The sequence below is a fragment of the Hippocampus comes genome, unplaced genomic scaffold, assembly GCF_001891065.2.
Source record: "Hippocampus comes isolate QL1 unplaced genomic scaffold, H_comes_QL1_v1.1 scaffold261, whole genome shotgun sequence".
NCBI classification, from domain to species: Eukaryota; Metazoa; Chordata; class Actinopteri; order Syngnathiformes; family Syngnathidae; genus Hippocampus; species Hippocampus comes.
The window spans coordinates 2,280,140-2,298,496 of NW_017805824.1; the positions used below are offsets into that span (position 1 = coordinate 2,280,140).

The 18,357-nt window shown below is 41.8% G+C and overlaps 2 protein-coding genes across 5 annotated transcripts in view; one reads left to right on the forward strand and one right to left on the reverse strand.

Annotated features, from left to right (window-relative positions):
• ctr9 (CTR9 homolog, Paf1/RNA polymerase II complex component) overlaps positions 1-6,563 on the reverse strand; it is a 13,936-nt gene extending 7,373 nt beyond the window's left edge. The window contains exons 1-11 of the mRNA XM_019886971.1: positions 6,399-6,563; positions 5,894-5,992; positions 5,232-5,471; positions 5,031-5,148; positions 4,542-4,631; positions 4,198-4,454; positions 4,011-4,118; positions 2,873-3,109; positions 2,379-2,597; positions 1,522-1,705; positions 1,361-1,449 (exon numbers count right to left, since the gene is read on the reverse strand). Coding sequence (XP_019742530.1) covers positions 1,361-1,449; positions 1,522-1,705; positions 2,379-2,597; positions 2,873-3,109; positions 4,011-4,118; positions 4,198-4,454; positions 4,542-4,631; positions 5,031-5,148; positions 5,232-5,471; positions 5,894-5,992; positions 6,399-6,443 — 1,686 coding nt within the window. The 5' untranslated portion in view covers positions 6,444-6,563. The remainder of the gene's footprint in view (positions 1-1,360; positions 1,450-1,521; positions 1,706-2,378; positions 2,598-2,872; positions 3,110-4,010; positions 4,119-4,197; positions 4,455-4,541; positions 4,632-5,030; positions 5,149-5,231; positions 5,472-5,893; positions 5,993-6,398) is intronic.
• Positions 6,564-7,826: 1,263 nt separating this feature from the next.
• mrvi1 (murine retrovirus integration site 1 homolog) overlaps positions 7,827-18,357 on the forward strand; it is a 29,159-nt gene continuing 18,628 nt past the window's right edge. Inside the window, exons 1-20 of one of the 4 annotated variants that reach the window (XM_019886635.1) lie at positions 7,827-7,962; positions 8,310-8,398; positions 8,993-9,112; positions 9,192-9,372; positions 10,113-10,174; positions 10,256-10,316; positions 10,388-10,546; positions 10,716-10,833; positions 10,905-10,955; positions 11,138-11,215; positions 11,288-11,344; positions 11,416-11,475; positions 11,558-11,613; positions 12,318-12,411; positions 12,502-12,633; positions 12,708-12,793; positions 13,057-13,765; positions 14,661-14,796; positions 14,869-14,937; positions 17,086-17,114. In XM_019886635.1, coding sequence (XP_019742194.1) covers positions 8,380-8,398; positions 8,993-9,112; positions 9,192-9,372; positions 10,113-10,174; positions 10,256-10,316; positions 10,388-10,546; positions 10,716-10,833; positions 10,905-10,955; positions 11,138-11,215; positions 11,288-11,344; positions 11,416-11,475; positions 11,558-11,613; positions 12,318-12,411; positions 12,502-12,633; positions 12,708-12,793; positions 13,057-13,765; positions 14,661-14,796; positions 14,869-14,937; positions 17,086-17,114 — 2,277 coding nt within the window. In that variant the 5' untranslated portion in view covers positions 7,827-7,962; positions 8,310-8,379. The remainder of the gene's footprint in view (positions 7,963-8,309; positions 8,399-8,992; positions 9,113-9,191; positions 9,373-10,112; positions 10,175-10,255; positions 10,317-10,387; positions 10,547-10,715; positions 10,834-10,904; positions 10,956-11,137; positions 11,216-11,287; positions 11,345-11,415; positions 11,476-11,557; positions 11,614-12,317; positions 12,412-12,501; positions 12,634-12,707; positions 12,794-13,056; positions 13,766-14,660; positions 14,797-14,868; positions 14,938-17,085; positions 17,115-18,357) is intronic. The other 3 variants (XM_019886638.1, XM_019886636.1, XM_019886639.1) reach the window with 3 other exon arrangements.

The following is an 18,357-nucleotide window of genomic DNA, read 5'->3' on the forward strand; positions in this document are numbered from 1 at the left end:
GAATTTGCGAGACGAAGAGGCCGCCATGAATCAGGTAAAACAATATGTTACATGCAATTTGATTGGTCCAATCGCTTGTAGTTAACCAATCGCTGGGCCGTATATAATCGAGCAAAGACTCCCGCAACAAATAATGCCTTCAATGATCTGATTAGTTGAAGCTTTCATACACGTCCAATCGCAGGGCTGTTTACAAACGGAAAACAGAGACTGTTCGGGAGAGCTCGTGAAAACTCGACGATAAGGTATCTGACCGCCCCTAAATTTTTCTCAACGGATTTAGACGATTCACAAAAATGATCAATTTAAGAAATAAAACGGCGGATTTCCGCGGATCCGCGGAAAATTGCCATGTATGAATGGCTGTGCAGATGGGCAAGGGGTGTTTGTTTATGACAAAACAAAATGTTTCTCATTATGTTTGAATGTGATCCCTTGACATTAAATTACAAACAATTCAGAGACCCCTGACGACAAGTGACAAATTTGGAACATGTTCTCCCTCGCCCGGACGCGGGTCACCGGGGCTGTTCTGGTTGACACGCCTCTAAAACATCACTTGGATATCGGGAACATTGCCTCAGGATTGGCAGATCAGGGTGGTGTCCCTCTTTTCAAGAAAGAGGGGCCAGAGTGTGTATTCCAATTAGTAATCACACACCTCAGCCTCCCTGGTCAGGTCTATTCGGGGGTGCTGGAGAGGCCAGGATCGACAACTATCACTGGAGCAGTTCGAATTCGAGTGTGAAGCGGTTGGGATGAAAATCAGAACTTCCAAATCTGAGACCATGGTCGAAAGGCGAAGTCTCAATTTACCAGTCGAACTACACACTGGTAAATTACGCTCACATATGGTCACGAGCTGTGGGCTGTGAACGAAAGAACAAGATCCCGGATACAAGCGGCCAAAATGGATTTCTTCCGTAGGGTGTCCGGGCTCTTCCTTAGAGATAGGGTGAGAAGCTGAGTCATCCGGAAGGGACTCAAAGTCGAGCCGCTACTTCTCCACATTGAGAGGAGCCAGATGAGGTGGCTCGGGCATCTGATTAGGATGTCCCACCGGCAGGAGGCCCCAACACAGGACACGCTGGAGAGACTATGTCTTCCGGCTGGCCTGGGAACACCTTGGGATCTTTCCAGAAGAGTTGAAAGGTGTGGGTGGGGAAAGGGAAGTGTGGGCTTCCCTGCTAAAGCTGCTGCCGCCGCGACCCAATCGCGGATAAGCGGTAGAAAATGCTATGGTACACACAATTCTCAGTTAATTCCCATAATTAAATCGTTTCCAATTTCAAATACTAATATCTTAGCTTCCCATGGAAATTTACCAGATCCTTTGCGAGAACATGTCACCTAAACATACCTGATTAATCTGTAGGGCCTCTTTGAACCAATCAGAAGCCTCGTAGAAATTGCCTTTGTCACGTGCCATCGCACCAAGTCGCAAATAGCCTGGAAGCCAAAAACAAACGTTGCACAATATATTGTGTGATGGATATTAGGTTGTATATTTGGTGTGCTTACAGTCCACATAGTTGGGATGTTCCCTCAGAATGTTCTTGTAGAGCTTCTCCGCCTCATGGAATTCGCACATGGCCTCGTAGAGACGCGCCAGGTTGTAGGAGGTGGTGACTGAAATGGCGTTGTAGTAGTGCTCGTCGTGCTCACCTTCGGCTTTGGCCCGATCCAGAGAGGCCAGGAAGTATTTCTGGAGGAGAGAGGACATTTTATGTTTAGATTTACATCTGTTTAAGGAAGACTGGGATTTAGGATTCAGTTGCACTCGAGTGAAGAAAAAAATAAATAAATAAAATAATCAGACATTTATTGAACAGGACTAACAGTCAAAGGCGCAAATTGAAAATCAAAGGACTCACATGGATCAGACACTAACACCGGACGAACTGGTCTATATGCCCCTAACAGTGCAGTCTTGAAATCAAATGCAGTATAAATCATGCCTTACTTATTATTATAATTAAATCATAATTTGCTCATGTACAGCACTTTGTATACAGCGGTGGTTGTTTTCAAGTGCTCTTTACAATACAGTTGAGTAAAATATCGAAATAAAATAAAAATAAATTAGTAAAATACTTAAGTTTAATCACAGAAAATTACTTTTCATTATTTGGCATCTCTCAGATACTTTTACTCAAGTTAAATTCTACAAGAGGAATTTAACTACCACCCATGTCATTTTCTGTTCAGATATTTGCAGTTTTTACTCAGGCATCATTTTCAGGTATTTTAAACAAGATTTTTTAAAGGCATACAACAGACGTGTGTGTGTGTGTGTGTGTGTGTGTGTGTGTGTGTGTGTGTGTGTGTGTGTGTGTGTGTGTGTGTGTGTGTGTGTGTGTGCGTGCGTGTGTGTGTACCTTGGCCTCTTCCAGGTTGCCCAGCCGGAAGTGAAGAGCCCCCAGGTTGTTGAGGATCTCTGGAGGCACGTCCGCCTGCACCTTCTCCTGCAGGATGCGGGTGGCTGTGCCGTAGGCAGACAGCGCACCTTGGATGTCGGTCTGCTCCAGAATCTGAGCCAGCTCGATCCAGGCTTCCACATCGTCAGGGTACTGCTCGGTTACCTTCTTGAGATGACCCTACGGAGCAGATATGGATATTTCTTGTAATAACAATCAAAAATTATTTATGGATCATTTTTAAAAAAAATACTCAAACTTAGTTGCACCATCCAACCTTTGATAACGGAAATAGTGGTACCTGGGGAGCTAAGTATTTTTTTTGGTTGAGAGCTGGTCGTCAACCAGTTGTATGGCACATATACAGTAGACAGAACAGTCGAATCGAGAATCGCAGATGTGCGAGGAAAACTGATAAAGGCATGACTGAGTTGCTGAGTACTTAGGAGACATACTTTGGCAATGTCTCGCTTTTCCTGGTCGTCAGACGTTGCGTAAAGGGAGCCCAGAATTTTGATGGTCTCGTAGTTGTTGGGGTAGGCCTTTAAAACCTTTTCGAAGCACTGGGCTGCATTCTCTTTGTCTCTTCGATAAACGTACATCTGCCCCAGGCCGAAGAAGGGCAACACAAAGGTGGACGAGGCAAACTGTGTGGCCTGGTAGTAATACTGAAAGGCTTGGTCGTAGTCCTCCTAAGGCCAGAGAGGGAGAAATGAATGACATGTATGAGTGTGCACGATTCTCATTCATTCAGGTCAATGTGCAAAGCTTGAATCGATGCAACGGTATTCCGCCGGTTTGTTGAAGAAGTTCCGACTTTAATCAGTTAATCCTTTCATCCGCTCTAAATTTTTAAGTCTCCCTATTTAGGTCTCTGATTGGTGTGTGACGTGGATGGTCACAATAGGGTTGTTGTTGTTGATAAGGATAATTTAAAGATGCATTTCAGACTCACAGACCAGCTTTGATGAATTCTGACCCACACCAAGGACAAAATCCTCAGGAGCAATTTTGTTGATGCATAGCACAATATAGGAGAGCAATTTGTACGGGCCCATATTCAGCAGTTCATTTGCATCTTGAAAAGGGAAATTCCTTTGAGGGCATTGCTGCCTGATTTCTGGACAGGTAGTATCATTTATTCTAAAATTATTTGACAGCTGCAGCCCTACCCGCCAGACTTAGCTGGCAAATGAATGTCCTACAAAGTTTATTCCAATCAGTCATTCAACTTCTGACTCTGGAGTAATATTACGTCCATGTGGACAAATGATCCCTGCGAGGCTTTGATGCAGAAATTTTGCTTTGACTTTTTTTCCTTTTTGTATTCATTCTTTAGTTATTCAATGAATCGCTTTGGCCCTACAGCAACAATCCTATCGTGACTGCACCCACTACAGACATGAATAGGGAGACTCTTAAATTTCAAAATGTAGATCTGAAGAAGCCTTTGGATTGAAGTTGAAACGTCTTCACCCAAAAAAAAAAAAAAAAAAAAAAAAAAAAATCCACAATGTAAGTCCAATTGCCTTGAAACAACTTTTGGGGATAAACAACAAAGGGAAGCGACTTCACAATGACCGTAGGCGCTACCTGCACATGAAAAGATCGAGCCAGCTGGTAACAACTCTCTGCCTGCATGGCCTCCACTTCCGTGTTGTGGAAAGCATGCAGGGCCAGATGCTGCACTTTGCTGTAGTCCTGAAAGCAGAAAAGGGCAAACCATGTGAAACACAGTCAAAGCGAGGTCGAGTGAGCGCATCGAGAAGCTCGTGGCTACCTTTTTGAAGAAGAAGTGGTTGGCGAGGTGGTTGAGCACCATGGGGTTGCTGGGGTCGATGGTATAGGCGCGCGACAGGAGCTGCACTCCGTTCTTGATGGAATCGGCCTCCTTGTTGTTGAGTTCGAGCACGGCCAGGCCAACGAGGGCTCCCACGCATTTGGGGTTGAGCTCCAGGGCGCGGCCAAACGCCAAGCGAGCTTTCTCCAGTTTGTTGAGCTTGACGAAGCAGTGGCCCATTCCCAGCCTTACCTCAGCTGGTCAAATACAAAATCAATGCGACAAAGCATGTCATCTATGCATGGCTGGAGAAGAAAATTAGCACACCATCTTACAATCTTTACCTGGACAGCCGGGGTTTGTGCGCAGAGCCTTTTTGTAGTACGCCAGTGCTCCTCTGTAATCCTTTTTATTGAAGGAGATGCACGCCTTACCTAATAAACAACAAAGGGACGTGTTCATTCAGTGAATGAGGGTACATTATTTGATCAAATGTGTCTATTTTTTTTTTTTTTATGATGGACCAAGCTCCTGTTATATTTTTTATATTAATTTTATTTACCGGTATTTGTCTCTCTTCTCTAGTGGCAGGTGCTGGAACAACGCTTCTATGTTATCGTTTCTTCTACTATTCAATTAATATGACATTGTACACTCTCCTAGTGATAAAGAAAAACAAAAATGTAAAGATAGGTAGGAAGGTAATGCTTTTTTGCATGTTTGTGTACTTGGAAATTCCTCTCTGTTGTAAAGTTAAATAAATACTAGAGGGCCAAGTATTGTAAAACAGTTTTTAAGTTAATCAGTTAATCGTTCATCTGAATTCAACTTACCAAGTAAAGCAGGGATGTTATTGGTGGACTGATTGAGGACAAATTGGAACTGAGCGTCGGCCTGGTCCATCTTGTCTCCTTCCAGCAAACAAAAACAAGCTCTTCCCAGCAAATGGTTCTGAGTGAGACAAGATGTGTTGTATTTATTTTAAACACTGGACACGCGTTCTTTTGTCACCTGCCCTGAGATGTTGTTCTCACCTGATCATACATAATGATCTTGTCGGCCATTGTGTACAACAGCGTGGCCTGCGTGATGAGCTCTTTCTTGGCATCTTTGTTCTTCTCTTTGCGTGCCTGTTGCACATAGTAAGCTGCCAGAGTGTCCAGACATGTCATCTGATCCTTTTCGTGGTCGCTGTAGTCCAGGTTCCCGTCGATACGCGCTGCCTCAAGGAGTTTAACAAAGTCCTCTGTTTTGCCCTGCTTGTAGTACTCCAGCTAAGAGAAGACAACAAGGTTGTGATATCGTTTCAAATTACTTTTTCAATACTTACACTCTTAAGAAAAGGTTAGGGATACTCTGCTTTGTGGTGAAATTTCAGGATGCACTATAATTTACACAAGTGAATAAAATCTATCGGAACTTTTGACTGCACAAGCCCAAGGGTTCAATTTTTCTGTACTTTTTGTACAACTTGCAGTTCTCTAACAATGGCACTGAAGAGCAAAATTCACAACAGGTGATCCATAACTCAACCAAAACATATCCAAGGACATCTACTTCTATGCATTTCTGTGAGAAATCTATTCTCTCAAATTAGACTTGATTGTATCATTATGGTAACTATAAACATATTCACATTTTATTTGTAAAACCTTACAATTCAAACCACCTTATTTAAAGTAAAATATATGCTTACCGCCAATGCAATCCATATGTGCAGCTGTGTGTGCTCCTGCTTCAGGATACTGATGACCTCGTCGCCTTCGGGCAACTGGTCGAAGTCAAGCTCAATTACCTGCAGGATGAATTGCGTTACACTTAAATTAAGATTTGATAAAACGGTCCAAATAAGATCGTCCCAACCATCTGCAAATGTGTTCGTTCCGTTTTGGTGGACAATGACAGGGAGCAAGACCTGGTTGCAATATTTCGGTTACTTTTTGGGGGGATGTTTTGTTTTTGAAGCTCTTGATCATCAAGATGATTCATCATCATTATTATTTACTTTAGATTGTCACAACATCCTGACGGTGTATATTAAAATACAGACATGCTGGATTAGACATTCGGTTTGTATATCGACGTCACTCAAGCCACTTGCAGAACTGAGCAGCACTACTGATGTTAGCAATAATTAGCACGCACGGCGAGCAATGTAGCAGTGGTCGTTTAGGAACCGACATAAAAACGAAGAGGTTTACCTCATCTGTGTCCCGCAGAGGGATCTCGATAGACCCCCGAGACATCTTGGAGGAGGAAAAGCCCAAAGGCAGCTAAACTGGGAATTCAAAAACCTGCGCAGCCGATAAGGTTGGTCGTAAATTGATGCCCTAAACCGGAAGTCAGCACACAGTGTGTGCAGCCTAAAACTTTGTCCGATCGGGAAAAATAATATTTGTGTCTGTTTTACTGACGCAGGTTTGCAAAAATGACTATTGACATTCTTGTTTCTTCGTTGATGGAATTCTGAATGAAATTATTCATGTAAAAAAGCAACAACAAATAAAATTCATGTTCACGTCTTCCTTCTCCACTCATTTCATCTTCTATTACTACATATTCTTTTTCTTCTGCATTGCCGCATCCTACTGGATAATATGAAATACTGTATATAGATATGAAATTGCAACTTGGTCTGTATGTACAATTATGTAAATGTTTTTCAGACAGTGGTGGTAACAAAATGCAAATCTTTACTGTACTTTGACTTTTCAAGTATACCGTATGTCCTTTACTTATAGTACAGTATTTATTTTAATGAGGGCTTTTTACTTTTACTCCGGACAGATATCTTTACTTTGTTTCTACCCATCACTTTCCCAAAATCGGGTTGTTTTTTTGTACCTCCTCAAAAGACAACACACCATAAAATTGTTTTGTGTTGAGACAACTATACATGAAGACGAGAATGCTAGAATTGCTGCTTTTGGCACTGGTTTAAGCAACCTGAAGTTTGAATTGGTCACAAGTTAACCCACATAATTTTTTACGATGTACAGTACCAGTTAAGTTTGCAAACAGTCTGTCAGTCAGTGTTATGGGGGATTATTTATAAATCTCCTGAATTCTAGATTGATACTTCAGTCATCAACATCTTCTTTTTTTACGATGTACGGTACCAGTCAAGTTTGCAAACAGTCTGTCAGTCAGTGTTTTGGGGGATTATTTATAAATGTCCTGAATTCTAGATTGATACTTCAGTCATCAACATTCTGAAGAAATGCTGATGGCATTACAGTATTTGGGAAACAAAAAATGTGAATCAAAACAGAATGTTTTACAAATTTTCGAAGTAGGCACGTTTTTTTTTCAGCTTTGCACATCTTGGTATTTTGTCAGTCAGTTTTATGATATGGATGTTGCTCTATGACCGGAAATGACTTTCGGTTCACAGCTGTGTATTAACAAGAGTTAATCTTTTGAATTTCCTGAACACTCAATGTGCTTTAGACCATTTGAGTGTGTGGGTGTTTCCAAACTTTTAACTTGCAGTTTATGGTTTTCGTGCGCTAGAGGAGGCAATTTAAATGCAAACCAATTAAATGTACCATTATCACAGGCAGTCATTTTGGCAGCGGTGAGGGGCGGGGGGGGATTGTGTTGGTTGCGGGGGTGTCAGCTGGTTTTGATGTGAAGTGCATACAAGCACAGGAGCATCTTGAAGGCTTCTTTTACGTGAATCAGAGGACAAGCCAAATAACAATGACAGTAATATATGTTTAAGCGTTCTTATTATCTGTCAGACGAACTGCGTTGGATCAAGAAGTAAGAATTGAACTTTCTCTATTGAAATATGTGTGGTGGCTTACACCATTGATTGATGTGATTTTAATAGTGGTTTAATAGACGAGCACGCCTTGTATCGTAGACGAGTCTTTTTTACAGTACCATGTAAAGATCTTAACTTTCTTTTTATACACTGTATTTATGCTTCATTCTACTATTTGATTTTCTATATTATTTTACAAATAATCAAGACCACAAACATCATTCCCTCTGACGAGATTAATTCAATCCTTTTTTTCCATCAGATATGTCCCACTTGCTGCCATTTTGTGTGTTAAAATCCTCAACTTAAAAAAATAAGTAGCTACTCCTCTACTTGATTCCAGTTACAACATATGTAGAAATGTGACAGTCCATCAGTCTCTTTGATGTACGGGAATCCAGCCAATTGGCACAATGTCTGACAGCAATGATGGTAAGTAATTCAGGGACCTTATACACTATTATCCTTTTGGCAATGTATTATATTTTTCAGAGGTTGGTACTAACATGCTATATTTACTCTGTTACGTTGACTGAAGTAACTTTTTGTACTTTCCAAGTCACATGACCGCACACAAAATCTCTGTGGCCCCACACAAGAAACAAAGTTTTGCGTGCCTACACTCTAAAAACATTTGAGTAAAAAATAACTAACGTCGGGTTAAGTTTGATCCAATTTCTGTGTTAAAAAAAGGACTGAACCACACTCGGGTCAATTTGAGCCAAAGTATTGGGGTATTCAGTTTTGACCCGAGTTTTAGGGTACAATGAATATAACAAATTGGGTCCAGGCCTTCATGCTCTGATTAAAAAATTATACATCCATAGTGACTCAGCACTTGAGAAGTTTTGTTCACCAACTCCCGACTTTATTCTTAGTCAAGCAATTGTTTGGACGATGTGTTTTTATCTTTATTTGATTCATATTCTAAAGTAACAGTACTCTTACTTAAATAAAATGTTGGCACTTCTACCCATCTCTGAGCTTTACATCCTGTATGTATAAACTACATGTCTGAATGTTTAGTGTGGGAGTTTCCAGACAGTGGGATGAGGGACGAACTGGAGGATTCAAGTGATGCAAATGAATTCTCTGAACATGAACTCCTTGACATCATGTACAATGCATGTAACGCTTCCAGCACAGGTGAGTTAGCAAAGATGAATACTGGAAAACATTGACAAAAAGTGTGTACCATTAGATCCATCTTGTCCATCCCCATCAGGAGAGGTGTCGGCGTCGTCCATCATACAATACCTGCACAATGTGACGTCCCAGAGTCATCAGCAGGGCCGTCTTACATCCTTACAGCAGCTGCTGGACCCCGAATGTCAGGACCCCATGGTGAGCAGAGAGATGTTCCACCTCACTATGAAGGAGTGGATCGCCCAGTGCAGTCAGGACAGGTACAAAGTATTTCTAAAGCATCGCCTGCAACTATTAAAGACAAACATTTAGCAAATGCATTTTACATTCTGTCACTCAGTTTACAAAGGCATTCTGCATCATGTACAGTATTTGGATCCTGGTCTGGAATATAATTGGACAAAAGAATCTCACTTCCACATCTACTCAAAGTTGAATTTGGCTTACTCTGGCCAAACTAATCAGAGGACAGAAAAATGTTTAGGTCATCAAGGGGCCAGCACACTGGCCCTATGGGGAAGAATCTGAAATCTGAGTGATTAAAGAAACAATTCCATTGTTAATATATTTTCAAGTTACAACTGATCCTGAACACTTGGAGCAAATAAGCTTGACTGGTAACGCATAGAGGCTGAAATGTTATTGGACAAAACAAAAAACAATCTAACATCTGCATACACGCATTGGAAGCAGTGCTGTCAGGCGAAATGCTACCAAATGAAGGGAATAGATTGTTGGTAATAAATGAATACAATTTTGTGGAGCCAATGTTGGGATTTCGATTACTGATATAGCTCAGTGCTTCTGAGAAAACACTGCTGGTCCAGCAGTGCTGTTTATGATTGATGAGACAATTATTGCATGTGGACACAAACATCTCTGTAGATGTTAAATTATGTTTGTGTTTGAGTTCTATCATTTTGCTCATAAGTGGGAAGTGAGTGTTGGTAATTTATGCATTGACTATGACTTGAAACTTGGAATTCTTTTTGCTGTTTAGAGGTGAGGTGCACATTAGTGGAGATGCATCTTATCCAGATGCGTCAGAACTGCCAGTTAATGGTAAGATGACTTTATTATTTTTAATCAGATCTCTTAAATAGTTTTAATCTGACAAAATGGATCAACCAAATGCTCTGTCAGGTTTTGAATTCTCATCTCCTACGACAAAGCCTACTCCCACCGACAGCCAACAGTGTGCCTGGTTAGTTTTTGTTTCCTTCCGTGTCATGTGTTATTCTTATATTACCCTCTAAACTGCTCATTTGGTTTAAGCGATGCAAAAGCCCTGTCAACAACAGTGTCCGAACTGAAGCAAGCTCACCGCAAGCTGAGCGAACAGAACAGCAGCCTGCTGAGGACGGTGGCTCAATGTGAAGACGTCAACCTGCAGCTCACCCTGGAGATCACTGAGCTGAGAGCAAAGCTGGCCAGGTAAAATATCTCCTTTGAGCGTATTAAACTCGAGACTTTATTATCTGCGATGAAGGAAGTATAATCTATCGTGCATGACAACACTCTACAGTACTATCAGTGCAGTTGCTGAGCTCCTTGGAAGATTTATGGTGGAGTTGAATATTCTTCTTTATTTTGGCATGAGTAGTTCCCAGCGGTCAGCAGTTCGAGCCCGATCCATAACAGAGGAACTCGAGGAGACCCGTCGGGCTTTTAAAGAGGCCCAGGAGAGAGCCAGCAGGATGCAAGCTACTTGCACCAAGCTGGTATCTCTTAAAAACTTAAAATGCTAACACAATAAAAGAAAAGTACATTGAGATTTTTTGGTCTATTTCAGAGCAATGAGGTTGAATGCCTGAAGGTTCACATAAGGAGGCTTGAAGACAAGGTAATGCAGATGTTCTTATGGAAATACAATGTTGCTAGAGTTACTTTTTCATGGCTTACCAGTACACCAATTTCACAGATATACCAGCATGATCCAAACAGAAATGAAGACACCGGAGAACTGTTTTAACTTGTGTGAACCTTGCAAAATGTATTTCCTTTACAAAATGGTCATCTCCACAGAATGAAAAACTCTCCTTTGAAAAGACATGTTCAGAGGACGGCATCAACAAACTTCGCAAAGTCAATGCTGAGTTGAAGGTAGGAACATGCCAGTCAAATTCAAGTTTCTGCGCTCTGGTTTTGTTTCATTATGAATTCAAATACCGACAGGCTGAGCTCCAAGAAGCACTGGTCATGCTGACTCTGAAAGACAGAGAAATGACGAAGGTTGGTTTCCTGATCAATAAAAGTGTATTTTATTTCATGTCCAAATCACCTTAGTGTTTGCTCCTGTGTAGAAAGACATTGTCATGGATAAAATGAAGAGCTCTCATGTGGAAAATCATAATCTCATCGAGGTTGGTTTCGACACTGTAATCAGGAGCAGGTCAGCTTAAATATGATGCAGGACTAATCATTTTCCATGCTGTCACGTCACAGGGCGTGCAGGCAGAGATGAGGAGGTTACATGAACATTCACATCAAGTTCTGTCCAGGTATTTCTGTCAAGCATTTGTTGGTCGATTGTAATACCCCCAAACCTTTTTTGAATAGTGTATCATTGCTGCAACATTGCCATTGTCCCGCTTGCTCTCACCCTTCATATTTTGATGTTCTAACAGAACCAAAACAGTGGATGTAAAAATCTATCAATAAATACCTACCCACCCAGTTTCAATCGCAGGTGCATGTTATGTTAAAATTGAGAGAAACAATAATTATTTTAATGGGCTTTTTTTTTCTGCACCACGAATGTGACCTATAACCTCTAGAATGCGATTGATTAAAAAAAAAAAAAAAATTCCAGAGGGGAAGTGTAACTGAAATTCTGTGGTTGTTCAAGTACTCACTTGGATGTGGCTCGGTCATGTTCAATGGATGTCAGCACACAACTGCCATCATTTAAAGTGCCCCTTAACCTCAAATAAAATTCAGCAATTCTAGTAGGATTTCTTTTTCCATTATTTCTTGCAGAAAGATTGGCAGAGTCTAGGAGAAGATAAAAAAAAATCAAGTGAGTCATACGGTTTGTAGGTCACATTAATGGTGGGAAAAATGTGATATGATTTATCTTGGCATCATTTGTTAATGTCCCAAAAACATGGACTTCAAACAGGGGTGTACAGACTTTTTTTTATGTGCACCCCACTTCACTGGTAATACAGTAATAGTTTGACTGCGGTTCATTTTCACCTGATAGGTATGACAGACTCTGCATCAGTCCTCAGACACTGTATGGTCGAGAGCCTCCAAACCTACGTTCTCTGCAAAGTGAGATGCAAGACTTGCAGCAGGTATGGTTAAAAACTGTCATCAGATTGTCTTTTGCCGAAACAATTCTCAGTCGCATGTTGACTGTAGCCGTCCTGTGTTCCTTTCCGCAGCAGAATCACAGAGCTGTGGACGAAAAAAGCCTCCCTCCTCTCCATACAGAATGTGAGGACATTCAGAGCATCATCCACAGGATCAAATCGTCAGAAATTGCTCATCTTTGGCGCAATAAGCATGTAGAAAAGGTGGGTTCAAATTTCACGGGAGACACCTATTCAATTCAAAAGCCCATAAATTGCTTTTGGGTTGTTCACCATAGGTCTCCTCCTCTGTTGAGAGCCAGGAGAAGCCTTTTCCTCAGCACCAGCAGCAACAGGCAAGCATCAAGCAGCGGCTTGTCAATGTGTATGTGGACTTTTTGCCTTTCTTTTCTCCTGTTATGGTAACAGAGCGGATTTAGTTGATGTTAGAATCCACTCTGAGCAGCTTCCTCCTGCTAATAAAATGTCTGCTTTCGACAGAATATTTATGGGCACCTCCCTTACACAACATCGTCGTCTGTATGTAAGACTGTATTGAGGCTAAGTGCAGTTTTAGTGGCCCTTTGGTGACTGAAGACATAACAGCGCGTGAAGGAGATATTTATAAAGCTGTGCTGGTGGTTTCAGGCTGCAGGACCTCGAGCTCCAGAAGAGTGTGAGGGAGGAGAAAGGGGAGAAGGTGGACGAGCGGTGGAAAGCCTGGGAGCAGGAGCAAAAACCAAACCAGACCGGCAAGTCGATACCGCAATCTAAGAAAGTGGCCATTGTGAAGTGGTGGAAAGCCCTTAGCGTTGAAGGAGCTAAAGCCCGGACTGGTGAGAGCAAGACCTTTCAGGAGCTCTCCGAGAGAGCTCGGCTTCATCAAGCAGAGCAGACCATCACTGATATGAGGGAGCAGGTCTGCCACCTGCAAACTTCTCTTAAATGTTTGGCTGAGCAAAAAAGCAGAAGCAGAGTTGTTCTAGTACACAAGGAAACCAACACTGAGAGGGAGGATACAGACAGCGCTGAGAGCAAACGCGCGAAGGAACAGAGGGATGCGTCGGTGGCCACTGGACCTGTTCACAGCCCAGGTGGAGGAGCCTCACAGCAGCGACAAGTCCAACTTACGGTGGCAGCAGACGCACTGCTTGGGGCCCTCAGAAGAACGGAGGCCATTGTCAAGAACGCACTGGATTCAGCCAAACTTGTCAATGAGAGCGAGAAAAGGCTGAGCCGGGTGAGGGTGAGGATGGAGGGCATCACTCAGAGGGTGGAGGCCGCTCTGGGACGGACAGCCAACGCAGACTTGCAGCTGAACTCGCTCGAGGTCCGGATCGTGGAAAAAAATAATCAGGTTGGTTTTGAGGGGAGAGGAAAATTGTTGTGTTTTTCTGCAGTCCAAACGGAAGCGCAACATTAACACAGATTATCTCAATGTTCCCTTGATTTATATGAACATACAATAATTAGTAAACTGTAACAGAGCAAAATAAAGACAATTAGTATTGTCACAGTACCAAAAGACCGACTTGCATACTACACTTATCGTACCTCGATTCCAATATTGAAATGATACCACAGCAAAAACGATAAAAGAGCATTGAAGCTGTGGGACAATAGATGAAAAAAACTAATTGAAATTATTTTTTACTTTTATTCATTTAAAACACCATTAGCATACTAATTATGGTACTCTTAATAAACTAAAAATATAAAAAGGCAAGGGAATGCAGTACTTTTTCTTACTATCCATACACCAAGTAAGATTAGACACAATAACATGTCATGAATGCTAAATAATTTAGCAGCATTCATATTTCCTTTAAGACTATTTCAGTGTTTGATTTGATTTAGATTAACCATTATTTTGTCTCGAAAATACCAACAACAAAAACAAAATAGCCCTTTGTAGCTGCTAATTTTCAAAAAATGTTTTTCCTCATTTTGCATAAATATATACAGTATTTTGATAGTGGCTTAGTACTCTACACTAGCAAACACAACCAAGATATTGGTCACTTTTGATTCACATTGTTTTCCCCACATGTATGTGCCTCTCAGACTGATGGTAGCATCTGCGGGAAAGCCTTTTTTATACAGCAGTTGTAATAAAACCTCATCACATTGTTTACTTGAATTTATGCAGTATGGATGTGCAAATGCCAAGCTATTTTCCTGAACTTCTTATATGAAAAGCAATGTAACGTGGAAAGATTGAAAAGTGTTCCCTGTGCACTTTTGTGAGGCAGTCCTGTCCCGAGCTGTCAACTGGTCCTGACCACTTGACTGAGTGTGTTGCGCCAGATAAAGAAAGAATGGAGACTCCCCCGACTCCACCTCATGTAATCCCAGAAGCCAGTGAGTCTCCGCAGCTTCCCATCAATGGTATGATGGCTGCATCACACTAATACTGCTTCGGATGCAGATGATTTAAGTGGCTGCCTTTTTTTTTATTAGTCACCCAAAGAGATGAATTCAGACACGACAGGCAGTTATTCACATCGCACACAACGGCTGGCACCATAAGTAAGGAGCGAGATTATTTTCTTTGAGATCACATGAAATCAATTACGAGCTATGGCTAAAATTGGAGGCGGTCTTATTTGTTTTTTATAATGGCAACCTACTGTCCAAGGGGAGGGTCAAGTATATTTAACTGTGTTGAACATCTCATGAGAATTGAATAGCCTTTATTTCGCTATTTATTGATTTGAATTTAAAAACCACACGGTGGTAGACCGCACCAATGTATGCCACCACATGGCTACCGTCTAATGCGAATGCACTGGACAATCTCAAACAAATTACAGACATTGACTGACACCCGGACGTCTGGGGATTGACCGTCGCCCAAATACTAACTCACTGCTACTAAAAAACTCTGACCCAGCGATGGCGCTACACTGGTGCTTTAGGAGGGATGGGTTGGGGGAGAGATATTAGCCCCCAGAAATCTGTGCATCTCCAGTTAAGACCCTCCAGCATTTGATTTGATCTTCTAATTTATATTTATAAATTATTCTCTCAGCCCCTTCCCTTGCTCGTAGCTCATCAGCAACTCTGCAAAAATGCCAACTGGCAAGAATGTTTTTCTGTCCCCAACTGCAGTTCAGTTAGAAAAGCTTCATACCCCTGCGTGGAACTCGGCACCAACAAAAGCTCAATTCAGCAGATGCTTCCGAGGGTGAAAAGGCTTTACTAGTTATGACTTTTGGTTGTTTAAAAAGATAACTTTCCCTGCCTTTGCACGCCTGCTCTGGGACTTTGATGTTTTGATCCAGGTTTCGTACTAGGTGGCCTTGCGCTGCATGAAGTTGTCAAGACCAGATCGTTTTGTTGCGCTTAGAGTCTAAGCTGTCAACTGCTGACGCCCACATATCGATCTGAATCAGACCTGAAACAAAATGAGGTGGGGTGACTGTAGATGCCATGCCTTAATAAGTCTTCTGGAACAAATAAGTCAGAGTCCTTTTTTTTTCATTTAACCTTTAATCAACCAGGAAATGTCCCATTGAGGTTAAAACCTCTTGTTAAAGGGAGTCTTTGCCAAGAGGCAGCAACAATGAAAAAAAAGTTACATACTGAACACAGAATTTTACAAACATATGAAAAAAAAGTGCATATTGAGGAACATGACTCAGAACCTCTGTTTGAATTTCAACATTTAAAAATAAATTAAATCAGTTAGTTTACATCCTTTTTGTAACATATTCCATGAATAAGGAGCAGAGTAAACAAAAGCTCTTTCACCCAACTCCATACAGGCACAGAGAACCGAAAGCAAAGAAGAGTTATGTGACACAAGAGAGGAGGATCAGCATTTTTCACTGACTAAGCCACAAATCTAGCTTTCCCAATATCGCCTTATAAATAAAATTGTACCAGTGACTGGCCATTCAAGTGGCCAAGCCTGCCATCGTAGTCAAGAATATACATCGATACATTTATTTCACTGCGCTCAAGAGTGGGCACTCCTTTCTCTTTCAGTAGCTCTTATATATAATACAGACATTTCTCTAATGTGGTACTCTTCGGTTCTCTGGCACAACCAATCCATAAGAACAAGGTCGGAAAAACATATCATTCATCCATTTTCTGTTGTTTATGCTTCTCGACTTAGAGTAATAGGTGCCTCTGGACAAGAGGTGGGGGAACACACTGTACTGGTTGCCAATCAATCAGAGAGCACAAACAACCACTCACATCTCACTGAAGGGCAAATTTAGTCTTCCATTGAGCTAATCTAAATATTTGTAGAACTTAGGAGGACTTAGTTTTGTGCCGTTTAGCTACAGCCTGGTGTCGGTGTAGGCAACCTGAGCAGATGATTCAATCATGTCTCTGGACTTGGTTGCCAGGTTGTTGTTGCCCTTAGTGATGAAGATGACGGAGTTACAGCAGTTCTACTTCGCTCTTGCCAACACCTGCCAGGACAGAACACTCAATTTCTTTCCAGTCAAATCTTTGCTGTGTCAGAGTGTCTCTCTCTCTCTCCTCTCTCTCTCTCTCTCTCTCTCTCTCTCTCTCTCTCTCTCTCTCTCTCTCTCTCTCTCTCTCTCTCTGTCCCTCTCTCTCCATCTCTCCCTCTGTCTCTCTGTTGTCCTGTCACATTTGCATTGCATATGATTTCCTGTTAAATGCAAATCAAATGTTCTGTCTCTTTGGCCACCACAGGTGACACAGAACAAGACAGCTGCGACAAGGTGAGAAATCTACTATTAAATAATACAAGAATACAATATTATACGTTTGCATAGAGGCAGAACTCCACATACAGTAAATTTTAAATAGCGGTATGCATCTTTACATGACATGCCTCTTCAATTATACAAGACTTCAAACAAAGTCAAACATTTGGACATTGTACAGCTGCAACTGAATGGAATACAGATTTTGCTCTTGAAATAAAAATGAGCTGACAAGCTTTCATAATAATGCTCCTCTTAACTCCACGTGATGAAGAACGGATTTATTAGGGACATTCATGTTCGTTTCCCACCTTCAACAAGATTTTTCACTCGAGCATGAAAAACGTTTTCATGAACAGAAACAGCAGTCATACCACATTCAAAGCATCCAATTCGATTCCTCTTGTTGATTTTAAATTGCAATTTGCGGGGAATATCAGTTGTGTATCGTGTGACTACTACACTCCCACATGTGATTAAAAAAAAATCTAACTCAGTATGGTTGCGAAACAAAAAAGGACAGTTTTAAAACTTCTAATAATTTGGTCTCCGCCTGACAGATTCTAATAGGTTAGAGAAGTAAATGTGGTTTCCTCCGAGCGGGTAGAGAACTACCACGCTGACTTTACACCCCCCCCTCACCCAAGTCTGAAGTAGCTCAAAGAGGCATACAGCCCTTCTCCTTAAATGGTCAAAGCTCCCAGGAGTCAAAGAGAGGCTGTTGCTGAAAAAAGACAGGGAACCGAGGGGATGGGAGAAGGAAGCGGAGACCAAGAGGCAGGAGACGTTTTCTGAGAAAAGGCAGAGCGTGGTGATGGTTGGTGCAAAGTCGGCCTGAGTCGGGAGGTCTGGGAACTGGAGCTGGACGCAGGTAACGCTCCCATCTGGCTGGACAGGTTCAGATGAAGGGCTTCTGTTGTAGGGGGAATGGGGGGGGGGGGGGGGGGGGGGGGTCTCTCTGTTGGTGGTTTATTTGAGATGTGTGCAGGATGAGAGGCAGGGTAACCTCCGCTGTGTCTTTTGGAAGGTCTTATTCTCCAGTCTGACTTCTAACTGGAACTTGGAATTGTTTTAATGCAAGTGTCGACTGTGTTTGACTGTGCTGATCTACTGATGCATCTGAAAGTCAGCAGATATATTGACTACATATCTTTGTTCACTGGCTCTCGCTCCTTTGGCTCGTTATGTCACATTGTGGTTCTCTAGCAGAGCACTTCCTCTGTGGGCCCCGCAGTACAACCAGAGAGGAAAAGTAAAG